At 41.1% G+C, this 13,904-nt stretch overlaps 1 protein-coding gene across 3 annotated transcripts in view; it reads right to left on the bottom strand.

Annotated features, from left to right (window-relative positions):
• The window catches only part of LOC120058366 (nck-associated protein 1-like), a 71,298-nt gene that overhangs the window by 20,362 nt on the left and 37,032 nt on the right, over positions 1–13,904 (bottom strand). For all 3 annotated transcript variants that reach the window (XR_005478001.1, XM_039006981.1, XM_039006982.1), the window contains exons 14-19: positions 10,788–10,869; positions 10,234–10,292; positions 5,761–5,906; positions 4,888–5,020; positions 2,006–2,125; positions 373–512 (exon numbers count right to left, since the gene is read on the bottom strand). Coding sequence is in view for 2 of the 3 variants with exons in the window: in XM_039006981.1 (XP_038862909.1) it covers positions 373–512; positions 2,006–2,125; positions 4,888–5,020; positions 5,761–5,906; positions 10,234–10,292; positions 10,788–10,869 (680 nt within the window). In the remaining variant the exon portion in view is untranslated. The remainder of the gene's footprint in view (positions 1–372; positions 513–2,005; positions 2,126–4,887; positions 5,021–5,760; positions 5,907–10,233; positions 10,293–10,787; positions 10,870–13,904) is intronic.

Raw genomic sequence — 13,904 nt, 5'->3', positions numbered from 1 at the left:
GTGGGAAATAAAGTTTGACCAGGGCCCATACTAGTGCACAATGTAGGGAATAGGATGCCATTTTGGACACATGTAGACCATGACTTGCAAAACCAGCGATTAATAGTGTACTGTTGAAAACATCTGAAAGTGGAGAGGAGGTCATGGAGTGCAGAAGTGGGGGTGGAAGTGGCCATGTCTCTGTGTTTCAGGCCTCTTTCCAAATTTGTCTTTCTGTTATTCCTCGGAATTGGAGGAGAATATCCAAGGTTCCCTCCCCGTGGACGTTCTCCAATTTGTTTTGAGAAAGCGGAGAGGACGAATCGAGTAAAGACACATTGGGAAAGAGTCCCTAACTTAACTGAGGGACCCTACAGAGTGTACACTACTTACTTGGTGACCAGCAGCCTGTTCTTCCTCATGCTCTCTACTCCAGGCTTCTCTCTCTCAGGCTCTCCTTTCTTCCCAGTCTGCTTCTTTGACTTCTTGTTCACCGCCTGACTGATGGTTTTGGCACAATGTTTTGGCAGCAGCTGCAACAGGAGCAACAGGAAAACCCCTTTAACACCCACAGACCAATAAGGAATGAAGTGACAAATTATATTTTGAAAGCACTTAGTTGGGACGTGCACAACTTAGGCTATATTGTGTTCTATTTACTGTACATGATCGAAATAGAATTATGAAAAGTATCTGACTTAAGACCTACAGTTGAAAAACTTAAATGGCTAGTGGATAAGTTCAGTTCCAACATACGAATAACAAGTTATGCACTCACTGTAAGCCTAAATGACTAGGCCTAAACTGTGTTTGGGAAACGGCCCTTCCTCAGAAATTATAATAAATTAGATGGCTAGGAATGACACAAGTGGTTAGAGCAGACCCCTGATTAATTCATCACCATGACAACATGCACTCACCTGGTTGCTTAGCATTAGTGCTGAGCGATTAACCGAAAGGTATTTAAAACAAGTAACTGAAAAACATTGGTTAAATTATTTGAATTCCATTTAGTTTCGTTTTTTTCCTGTGAGCTCAATGTGCACATTGCGCTGCATTTTCTCTAGAGATAAATCAGATCATACATGAACGGTGCTATGTAGTAGGGAGTTGTAGTTTCCAACAAGCCAATGTTCTACATAATTTAGCGCAGAAAACGTGATAATTAGCTTGAACATAATCAATTGCGCGCCTACTTTTCCGGTCTGTGTTTCTTTTACACCTGCTACGTAAGAGACCAGAAGAATGCGCTACATAGAGAGCAGTTGCCTCGAGAGGTATTTTTACCTGAAAATACATGATACTTCGAGATGTATTTTGACCTGAAATTACATGATACGTCAAGATCTATTTTTACTTGAAAATACATGATATTCGAGAGGTATTTTGACCTAAAAATATATGATATTTCGAGAGGTATTTCGACCTGAAAATAGATGATACTTCGAGGTATTTTGACCTAAAAATACATGATACTTCGATAGGTATTTTTACCTGAAAATACATGATACTTCGAGAGGCATTTTTACCTGAAAATACATTATATTTCAAGAGGTATTTTTACCTGAAAATACATTATATTTAGAGAGGTATTTTTACCTGAAAATACATGATCTAAGAAGTGATTGATAGACAGTTGGTATTCAGCAGTCATAAAAGTATGCCTTATTTTACTTTGATCACAGCATAGGCAGCAGCTTTATAGAGATGAGATAAAACAAATGTAATATACACATAAACTTTTATATTTTATTAAAGTAAAGTAATGTGAATAAATGATGGTTAATAAGTGATAAGCAGTAATGGGCAGTCACTACCATCATGGGACTTTTATTCATTGTTGTATTCTGTGTAATTACAGCAGTCAACCCACATAATACATACTGTAGTGCATTAAATGTTTACAAAAAATGTTTAATGAAATCAAAAATCATGATTCTTTTTTAAATAATCGAACCGACTTCAAAAAGCACTCATCACTACTTAGCATGGACTGTGATTAATCACCATGACAACATAACCTCACCTGGTCGCTGAGCGTGCATTGCTCGGTGCAGATGTCTGTGATGAGGTTGCGGGCCTGTTTAGCCATTTCATCCAGAAACATGTTGCACAGGGACAGGCTTCGGTCGCCTATGTGGTGCCTCTGTAGGAAGGGAAAAAAATGTTGTTATCTTGGGGAAAGCTACACCATATATACAAAAGTATGTGGACACCCCTTCAAATTGGTGGATTTGGCTATTTAAGCCACAACCGTTGCTGACATGTGTATAAAATCAAGCACACAGCCATGCAATCTCCACAGACAAAGATTGGCAGGATAATGGCCTTACTGAAGAGCTCAGTGACTTTCAATGTGGCACCGTCATAGGATGCCACCTTTCCAACAAGTCAGTTTGTCCGATGTCTGCCCTGCTAGAGCTGCCCTGGTCAACACTCACTACAGTTCCAAACTGCCTCTGGAAGTAACGTCAGCACAAGAACTGCTCGTCGGGAGCTTCATGAAATGGGTTTCCATGGCCAAGCAGCCACACACAAGCCTAAGATCACCATGCGCAATGCCAAGCGTTGGCTGGAGTGGTATAAAGGCTGGAGCAGTGGAAACGTGTTCTCTGCAGTGAGGAATCACGCTTCACCATCTGGCAGTCCAACGGACAAATCTGGGTTTGGTGGATGCCAGGAGAACACTACCTACCTGAATGCATAGTGCAAACCTTAACGTTTGGTGGAGGAGGAATACTGGTCTGGGGCTGTTTTTGATGGTTCGGGCTAGGTCGCTTAGTTCCAGTGAATGGAAATCTTAACGCTACAGCATACAATGACATTCTAATGCTCTTGTGGCTGAATGGAAGGAAGTCCCACAGTAATGTTCCAAGAAGAGTGGAGGCTGTTATAGCAGCAAAAGTGGGACCAACTATATATTAATGCCCATGATTTTGGAATGAGATGTTCGACGAGCAGGTGTCCACATACTTTTGGTCATGTAGTGTATATAGGAGATTGGCTGGTGGTTGCGCAGTGGATGGTTTGGTGAATGGCTGTTTGTTAGCCTGGTCCCAGATCTAATTCCTTCAGTAGATGTCATTGCCAAACAGATCTAGAACCAGCTGTTTGTAGGTAGAGATGGTCTGAGTGAACCTGTCATTCATAGGTAGCCAACCCTTAACATTCCCCACTGACCAAACTGCCACACTAAAACCGGTCACACACAATCCCCACACACAACTCTGGTCAAACAGTGCACACACCCTCTAAGCTGCGAGAAAAGTCTATCTGATGCTAAGACTGACCGTTGACTGAAGTTCCGTGATCTTAGGTTTGTTCCAAATGGCACCCTATTCCCTATATAGTGCACTACGTTTGACCAGGGCCCATAGGGATCTGGTGAAACGTAATGCACTATATAGGGAATATGGTGCCATTTGGGATGCATGCCTTTTACTGTTACTATAAACTGCTGTAAAAAGTTTTCTTTGCAAGATGGAAATATTCTTGGAAACATTTAGAGCTTTTCCAACATAAATAACTTTTGCAGCTGTCCAAAGCTGTGTGGAATGGACATAGGAAGAGGAACATTTTGAAGACATGCTGAGAGAGGGAGTTTTGTGTTTGAATAAGTGAAATCCAAGCCTTCTATGTCTCAATAAATCTCTTTTATTTCTCTAAGTGCACTCAGACAGCTCTTAAGCAAAAGGCTCTCCCTTGACCACTTTGCTCGGCCACATGAGAACGCCCATTGTGCCACTTATTGTGCCGCCTATTTCAGTACCGTTTTTCAACCAATTACGAGTGAAAATATGTCTTATTTACCAAACTAAATGGATATTAGAGGGCTACGTGTTTGTTAGGAACAATCACTTCATGATATGTGCCTGGCGTATTTCAACAGAGAGGGAAACAGAAATCCGTTGTGGAGCTTGTGTGTGCTGAGGGCTTTCACATTCCCCCTGAGAGTAGCTAGCAGATGCACCCGTGTATGGTTCAATTACAGATTTAATAAATCATGCTTTTCAGCCCTCTGCTTCTCGGTACACATCTGGGTACATTGACCACAGCTCTGGACGCTTCGTTCTGCGACATTCCACAACCCACAAAAATTTGCTGTGACTTTCCTGATTCTCTGTATGACTCCATCCTGCTGCTCTGGTCACATGCCCTAACAGCATGGAAGGAAACACAGGTTATGTCACAAATGGCACCCTATTCCCTATGTAGTGCAATACTTTTGACCAGAACCCATAGAGGTCTGGTCAAAAGTTGTGTTCAAAAGTAGTGCACTGTATAGGGAACAGTGTTCCATTTGGGATGCACCATGGACCCTAGCAGAACTGAGACGGAGCTGATGGAGACCTACACACATGCAGCCTCCCTCCAATCCCCAGGTGCAACACTGACATTATTCAGTGTGTGAGACATCCTGTGAAATGGCCTGCTTCTCTGAGACTACCAGTCCCCATAAGAGCTAGAAAACGACTGCATGAGATGAAACTCCAAATGGAATAGGTTGCTACTGCACCAAGAGCTTAACCTAAGATTCCAGCTCTTGGAAAGAGATCAAGTCAAACGTATTAGTATACATACAAAACATTTTAAATCTTTACATTGCAAGTATAATACACAAACATGTCTGGGTTCATTTAATAAACATGTATTTTATGTATTAATTGACCCTTTATTTAAGTAGGAAAGACCCTCGAGTACCTTTTGACATTCAACTAGGAAAGAATTTTGAAAACGTATTTTGAAAGGCCGATCTGATCAATTGAATATATTAGTTATTTATGTTGAAAATAAGTTTGTTTCCTAAATGACTAGATCCCAGAGTGACCAGCCAGACCTTAGTGATGCTTACTGTGATGTTTCGTGATACGGTCGTTACTTCATATCTCAATGGGACACTTCACTCACCTCCTCAGGACAGAGCTCATGAGTGCAGCTCATGAAGTGGGTACAGAGCAGAGGGAAGGAGATGGAGTGCCGAGACTGGGAGGGCAGCTCCAAACACTGCTGGAACATCTTCTCAAACGCACGACTGTAAAAGCTATCAGAGGAGAGAGAGAGAGGAAAGGAGAGAGAGAGGAAAGGAGAGAGAAAGGAGAGAGAGAGAGAACAGGAGAGAGAGAGAAAGGAAAGATATTAGAAGAGAGAGAGTAAATAGGGAAGAAAGGAAAGGAGAGAGGAAAGAGCATGAGCTGCCAACTTCATCATATATCTCCGGTCCAATAATACCTAATCTGTCCAACCCTCTCATCTCCCGTCCTGTCCTGTCTCCACCAAACATAACAAATAAAAATAACATAACAAAGGGTTTTATAGGATGATGATGCTATATAGCCTATTACTGTTTACTATGTTTTCCTTGAAAACAACTTTAACTTTAACTGGATCCAATCTATTTGTATTGATGTTATGCATTTTCCTGTGTTGCAGTTTTTACTTTTGTATGTATATTTGATGTGTTTTTCTTAGTATTTTACTGCTTCAATTAAACTACCCAGCAATGATTCTTCATGTTTTTCTGAATTGGAGTCCCAAATGTAGAGCCCCTACCAGAAGATGGAGAGGCTATATGACCTATTAGTTTTTACTATGTTTTAAATGTCTGTGTAACTGAACTGAACATGGAGGTAAATGTAAATGTAGACCCTACCAGAATAAGCCCTGTGGAAAACTAGCTTCTTGTCCAGGGGGTGTACTTGTACATCAAGCTGCCTCAAGCTACGAAAACATGAGATAGATATATGCTCCTACCCTCTGAGCTGTTCTGGCTCGTTTATTTACCAGAATATGGAGAGGTCAGATGTCTCCACCAGCATCTCCACCAGGGAATCCACCATCTTGGTGTGGAATATAATGGTATTCATCATCTTGCCCAACTCACGGTGGTCTGCGATGCCCAGAGAAGCCTTGGATACACTGGTATAGGCCTAACCAAGGTGGAAACAAGGCATTATTGGTATAGGCCTTACCAGGAGAACACTTTCTTTGGAGACACTAAGGTCGGCCCAGGGGAAAACAAAACGTATTAACCCTTAACAGTTCATCATTCTTTACTCATGTATGCCATGTTGTTTCCAGCTGAAGCGGCTTTATATCTACAGGACCAGTCAAAAGTTTGGACATACCTACTCATTGAATGGTTTTTCTTTATTTTTACTATTTTCTACATTGTAGAATAATAGTGAAGACATCAAAACTATGAAATAACACATATGGAATCATGTAGTAACCAAAAAAGGGTTAAACAAATAAAATATATATTTTATATTTGAGATTCTTCAAAGTAGCCACCCTTTGCCTTGATGACAGCTTTGCACACTCCTGGTATTCTCTCAACCAGCTTCATGAGGTAGTCATTGTTTGTATCATGTAGTTTTAAGTCTTTGGACAAATCATATTCCTATTAGTAGCATTCCTTTCTCTCTTTCCCCAAAAATCCCCCTTTTCTAAGAATCAAATAAAAACCTGATCCGATTTCAATTTGGAAGTCAGTGGGAGTCTGGAAGGAAAAGTGTGGTTGGATGAGTTACCATGTCATTAACATCTGAGGAAAGATTTCTAGGAAGATGTCTGTGTTAACTTGATACTACTGACAATGGCCAAACAATACAATTTCCTCCCAAAGCATTTGATATCAAACCAAGACAGTATGCAAAACAGATACTCTCTGCAGAGTTCAAGACATTGCTTTCTTTGATCGTGGAGATTGTTAAAAGGAAAACGGCCACAGTTCTGAAGCCCTGAAGCAGCGATGCCATCAGTTATTTTTTTGGAGACCAAAACTACATCCCATAGGGCACTACTTTTGCCCTATGGTGCACTATGTAGGGAATAGGGTGCCATTTGGTACACACACCAAGGGCAGTGAAACAGCTGTGTTACCAGGGCACAACGAGGCCTTAATGAATCCAAGTCCAAAAATAAAGCGTGAAATCCATCAAATAAAAACACACACTTTTTGGAAAGAAGTGATTTCGAGCTACACAAGTGTGAGAAAATGCAGCGAGAGTGTTGACTCGAACATGTTCCGCTGGATCTCAACATCTCTAAAATGCCTGCCAACTAAAAGAACGTTTGATGCCAACCTGGTACCACAGCCACATAAAGACATTTAGCAGGTGCTAAACTCACACAACCACTTGTGGTTCAAATGTCTGAGAAAGGACAATAAATAGAAAAAGTAGGCAAGAGGCAAACTTAAGAGTATTGATATTCAAGGCCTATTTTGAAACTTTAAAGTGCTGTTGCATGGTGGTCACAATGCCATAATCAGAACAGAAACAGAAAACAGCACTGTGGAGAAAGGAGACATGAAGAAAGACAGACGAGAGAGAAAAATAAGGGTTAGGGTTTATCTTCTCTTCCCTCCATCCAGTCCAACTGTGTCTCAACCAATGTATGCTAGTTGAAGTTAGATGACATGATGCAAGACTCTGTTTAGATTAATATCACTAACATGACATCATTGTGGTAATGGCAGTTTGTGTTTCTCATCCAACACGTTCACTTAATGGATCACACAAACAGCAAGAGTTTCCAAAGTAAAACTATGAAAGATTTATTTTTTCTTGAAAATAATGAAAAGTACTTAACAGAAAGGACATTGATATGGCTTATGACAAAGTCTGTCTGCCAGAGTGCTGTAACGGCTCACATGGCATGTGGATTATGGAAGGAGAAGAGAGTACATGCGGTAGTACCTTTAGAAGAAGAGTGTTCTTGTGGAACAGACAGACTTAGGTTCTGATCCAAACATTAATCTTTCAGGGCTAAGAACTCCATCTTGATAAATTAGGATTATTCACTGTCATATTCTTACTTACAACCAGCTATTTTTAGGGATGACAGCAGCACCTGAATATGTAGGCCTATACTGTATATATAGCTGTTCATACATTTATCAGCTGTTCTTGTACAGGATGCTTAAATACTTCCTGAATTTTCTTTGTCCCTGGCAAACGCCGAACCAAAGACGCATAGTGAATAAACCAACGTCCTGCTTCTTGTTATCTGAGCAGTTCTGTTTTTGCTATCCTAGTGTACAGTACGAGAGGCTGTCTGTGAAGGGTGTAGAGCAGCCAGTAGAAAAACCATGAGACTTGAGAAAATAGTTGTTCAGCTGTGTTGGGAAAACAGTTCCCATTCCACGCATGGAAGCTTTTCTCTTTTCCCCCTGCTTCCCCTGGCCTAATTTACCGACTAAACTGAGAAACTTTTCCAAGTTGTAGCATTTCTTGCCGAGGCCCTGAGCTGAGATCAGACAACATCTCAGAGGGAACTGAGCGGGACGGCCATGGCAGAGCCTCTGTCCCAAATGGCACCCTACTCCCTATGTAGTGCACTACTTTTTACCAGGGCCCATAGACCTACCCCATAGGGCCCTGGTCAAACGTATTGAACTATATAGGGAATAGGGTGCCATTTGGGACGCAACATGAAAATCCATCTGAGAGGAGGGCTGGGCCAATCGGACGACGGTGGAACAACGAGTCGACCAACGGATCAGGGAGTGATGTAGGTCCCTGGCAGCAGGGGTGGTTGTGATGATCTCAGCAGAGTACTGAGGAGCCAAGCATGGTTGAGAGAACAAGAGAGAGCGAGCGAGACAGGGATAGATGTGTTAAGGGATGGGTTAATAGGCGAGCAACGATTCTTAAACAAACACAGCTTCAAAGAAGAATATTTATTGTCATTAATTCCAAATAGTTTTTAAGAAATTCAATGGGGCCCAGAATCTATCCTCCTATATCCATAATACATTTTCTCTGAAATGCATGAAAATGTATTTTTCATCACTTCAAATAACATGCACATCATGCACATGAATGAAAAAATAAAAAAATATTTCTTTATGATGGTTAGACATTTGTCACTAATGACAGACAGAGCGTACTCCTCCTCCTTTCAGTATTTCAGGCCATATCTTCTCCATTACTAGTCTGTTAAATTCATTCATGTGTGGGTTATGTGGTTGACATAGAGCTGGGAGAAGAGAGCACAAGAGTGCTCTTGTGGAACAGACAGGTTTAGGTTCTGATCCTCACATGAAGAGCTCCACCTCGATAAATAAGGACTACTCAGTGACATTCATACAACCATACTACTTTTAGGGATGACAGCAGCACCTGAATATGTAGGCCTATACTGTATATATAGCTAGCTGTTCATACATTAGTCAGCTGTTCTTGTACAGGCTGTTTAAATACTTCCTGAATTTGCTTTGTCCCTGGCAAACACCGAACGCAAAGACGCATAGTGAATAAACAAACGCCCTGCTTCTTGTTATCTGAGCAGTTCTGTATTTGCTATCCTAGTGTACAGTACGAGAAGCTGTCTGTGAAGGGTGTAGAGCAGCAGCCAGAGGGCCTGTATCACAAAGCATTAGAGTAAGAGTGCTGATCCAGGATCAGATCCACCCTATTATTCATTACGATCTAAAATACAAAACTGATACTATATCAGCACTCCTACTCTGAAAACAAGATCTGAGCCTGTATTCACAAAGCAGCTCAGAGTAGGAGTGCTAATATAGGATCATTTTTGCCTTTTAGATCATAATAAATAAGATCATATGAACAGATCCTAGATCAGCACCCCTACTATGAGATACTTTGTGGATAGGGGCTCAGGTCATTCTCTGATCTATAGATAGGCAACAGTGTGACAGGAGTAGGGTAGCATGCTAAACACTGTTCCCTTATTACTGCCCCAGAGTGCTAATTATGGCTGATGAGACGGAGGGGAACCTGGTCTACTGTATCTACCGGAGGTTCCCCGCGTTCCCCAACACACACAATGGGCTACAGGACACAGCACAGCACAGCAGAGCACAGCACAGCACAGCGGCCTATAGATAGGAAACAGGAGTAGGCCGACAGGAGTAGGGTAGCATGCTAAACACTGCCCCCTCATTACTGGCCCAGAGTGCTAATTATGACACACACAGTGCTAATTACAACACACACACCTAGCAGTGGCCTCAAAGCCCAGACATTGGTTCAAATAATATTTGAAATCCTTCCAAATACTTTAAGCCTTTGCTCTAGCCTGCCAGGATTGCCAGATGGGCTGGGGTTGACACTTTTCAGACTATTATATTGGTTCCATTGAGCTTGCCTGGTGCAATGGAACCAATAGAATAGTCTCAAAAGTGTCAAACCCAGTCCAGTATTGTGAAAGGATTCTGAATACTATTTGAACCCAGGTCTGCCTCACTGCCACAAAGCTCGTCTCATTTTCCTGATGGCGTCTTACCTGCAATCTGAACCAGTCCAGCCTCATGCCCCTGAAATCAAACACGTCCCCGTCTTCCACTGTAACACCGACAGAGACAATTCACTCAGATATGGGATCACCATGACACAGGAGGACACAGGAAGGAGGGGAGCGGGCGGAGAGGTGGAGAGCGGCTCAGGCTCCTACTCTGCCCACCATCTGCCCTCCCTCCTTTCATCTGTCCATCACTCAGCCATTACCAAATCAACACATGTCTACACATACAAAGGCTTTTAGTGCTTAAGGCTAATATAGATAGATAAAAACAACTAAGCATGATTAATTAGACATTTTCTAAACTGGAATATTTACTGTACCGCAACAGAATAAATTGAATTGTGTTATAGGTCTGGTCAACATAAAAACAACTATGGTAAGCATTGGCCAATACAAGTAGAGGTTTTCTAAACTGGAACATATACAGTAAAAAGATGGAATGAACTCTCTTTTAGGTTGGATCAACAACATGAGTCTAAATGAGAAACTGTATATATTTATGTTATATGAGTGGCAGGCCGTGTTAGGTTGAATACCTTGTTTGACGCTGAGGGACGTCATGGTATTGACGAAGGAGGACATGATGATGGACTCATCCTCAGGACAGACGGACAGATTCTAGAGGGGAGCAGAGGAAAGCCTCAGACACTGTTTACAGTAGAATGCTGTGAGGGGATCAACTGAGCAAATACAAGAGTTTTACATTGCATATCAGAGAGCGAGATGTGGCCAAGCAAAGAATCACATCAACAAAATACTTGGTCTCCATCTAGTGGTCAGCTCTGCTTTTTCCCTTCAAAATATCAACCTGCATATGGGTCTTTATAAATAAATGGGCCAATGTGTGACATCAGGGTCAACATCTCTAAATAAATATGATTAGGTAGCTTCATATGTGTAGTTAGAGGGATAAAAGTCTAGGTAGGCACAATGAGACCACACAGTATCTCTACCTAGCAACAACAAACCATCTACTGTACATGTCATTCAAAATGTTCCAAGAAACATGGACACCACATGTTTCTTTGTCATGCCTAGTCGCCAGGCATTTTTTGTGCTCAAGTCAATTTCGCTATCATTTATAGCCATGCTAAACATTCCTGGAGAATGAAAAAAAAGAAACAACAGCATTTCTATATGTTTTAATAGGTGATATAATAATTTAATACAATGGGTTTTGTCAACAAAATCATTGACAATAATAATAACCAATAATGAAATCATTATAATCAGTAAACTCTTCAAGCCTTGTGTGTGTGTGTGTGTGTGTGTGTGTGTGTGTGTGTGTGTGTGTGTGTGTGTGTGTGTGTGTGTGTGTGTGTGTGTGTGTGTGTGTGTGTGTGTGTGTGTGTGTGTGTGTGAGTGAGAGAGTCTGTGTCTAAAAACTAGCCGTCAAATTCTTGCTTCCTCTGTCCATATTTCCTCCAATCCTTGCCTCTCCTTGAAAGTGCATTGTAGCCTGAGGGGAGGAACCTTCACTCCTCTCCCCCAATGTGCTTTAAGAGGGAGGTGAGGAATGGGGGAAACAACGGCAGAATCTCAATTGCATTTCCTTGATCACTCAAGTCCTGCCTCCTCACCTCCTTCTCAAAACCCTTTGGATAAGAAGGTGACAGTGGAAGGACCTCTGACATTCTCATCCAATGGGTTTTAAGAAGGAGACGAGGAGAGGATGCGACAAATCAAGGAAATGCAATTGAGATTCTCCTAAGGACGTAGGAATCAAGTATTTGAAAGCTATTAAAGCCCACATGCAGTCTTTGTAATTGTATTTTTAAATCATCACGGTATAACTAATAAATCACTCTGTGTTTTTATTTAATGAAAATTACGCAGAAATACAGTGCCTTCGGAAAGTATTCAGACCCCGTGACTTTTTCACATTTTGTTACGTTACAGCCTTATTCTAAAATTGATTCAATATTTTTTCCCCCCTCAGCAATCTACACATAATACCGCATAATGACAAAGCAAAAACTGTTTTTTAGAAATTTGTGCAAATTTGTGATTCGTTTCGGTCTTATGTAGCAACATTGGAAATTGTGTTTTTTAACATTGGATAAAAGTAGAGACTCAGAGCTATAAAATAGTATTTCATAGACTACAGTTGAGGAACAATGGTAAAGTAATTCTGCTTTGAAAGTAATGCTAACTGGCTAACATTGGCTAGCTTGCTAGCTACTTCCAGGCATAAATGAGAGAACAGCTCACTCTGACCATTTTACACGCCCTAGCAGAGCTGGTTAGGCTGATTTTATGTTATCCAGAGCGTTGGTGACTGCAACTGTGCAGCTGGCAAAACATTTATTTGACTTTTTATCCAACGTTTAGTGACACCGGCCATATTCAACGGGTGTTGAGCGTTCGTAAATTCATCAGTTATTCTGCTCTCTAGATGCTTACCTGCTACATCTATCGATAGGTGTCGCAGTGTCATCATAAACATTCTATTTAAATAGTAACTTGCATAGAGTCTTTTGTTAAGGCATGTAGCTAGCAAGCTAAACAATGAACCATAATACCAACTCATACGTTACTACCCTGCATGAATCTGCAGGTAGCAACCCGGTTCAATGTTAGCTAGCTAACATTAGGCTATAACTAGCAATGCAAATGGCTCTGAGATACAAATATTACTACACAGATCATACACGTAACGTTAGCTAGCTAGCTAACAGTACACTAACTTGAAATTACTTTGACAAAGTTAGAAACGTGTAATATCTGAAAATGTAGCTAGCTAGACTCTCTTACCCGTATAAATGGATGGCCATCACTAGCACAGAGAGGCTGCGGCCTATATACACAGACTTGAGATCATTGGCCACTTTAATAAATGGAACACTAGTCACTTTAACTTCACTAGGGTAGGGGGCAGCATTGGGAATTTTGGATGAAAAGCGTGCCCAACTTAAACTGCCTGCTACTCAGTCATAAAAGCTAGAATATGGATATAATTAGTAGATTTGGATAGAAAACACTCTGAAGTTTCTAAAACTGTTTGAATGATGTCTGTGAGTATAACAGAACTCATATGGCAGGCAAAAACCTGAGAAAAAATCCAACCTGGAAGTGGGAAATCTGAGGTTTGTAGTTTTTCAACTCCTTGCCTATCGAATACACAGTGTCTATGGGGTCATATTGCACGTCCTAAGGATTCCACTAGATGTCAACAGTCTTTATAACCTTGTTTGAGAATTCTACTGTGAAGACGGGGCGAATGAGAGGGGATTGAATCAGAGGTCTGCCAGAGAGGCATGAGCTGACCACGCACGCTCACGTGATAGTTAGCTTGCATTCCATTGCAATTCTACAGACAAAGGAATTCTCCGGTTGGAACATTATTGAAGATTTATGTTAAAACATCCTAAAGATTGATTCTATACATCGTTTGACATGTTTAGGACTGTAACGGAACTTTTTGACTTTTTGTCTGCACCTAGTGATCTCGCCTCGTGAATTTTGATTACTGGGCTAAACGCGCGAACAAAGAAGAGGTATTTGGACATAAATGATGGACATTATCGAACAAAACAAACATTTATTGTGGAACTGGGATTCCTGGGAGTGCATTCTGATGAAGATCATCAAAGGTAAGTGAACATTTATAATGCTATTTCTGACTTCTGTTGACTACACAACATGGCGGATAT

The sequence above is a fragment of the Salvelinus namaycush genome, chromosome 13, assembly GCF_016432855.1.
Source record: "Salvelinus namaycush isolate Seneca chromosome 13, SaNama_1.0, whole genome shotgun sequence".
Classification (NCBI taxonomy): domain Eukaryota; kingdom Metazoa; phylum Chordata; class Actinopteri; order Salmoniformes; family Salmonidae; genus Salvelinus; species Salvelinus namaycush.
Note: the sequence above shows the minus strand (reverse complement) of the source record. Positions and strands in the feature narration are given on the sequence as shown.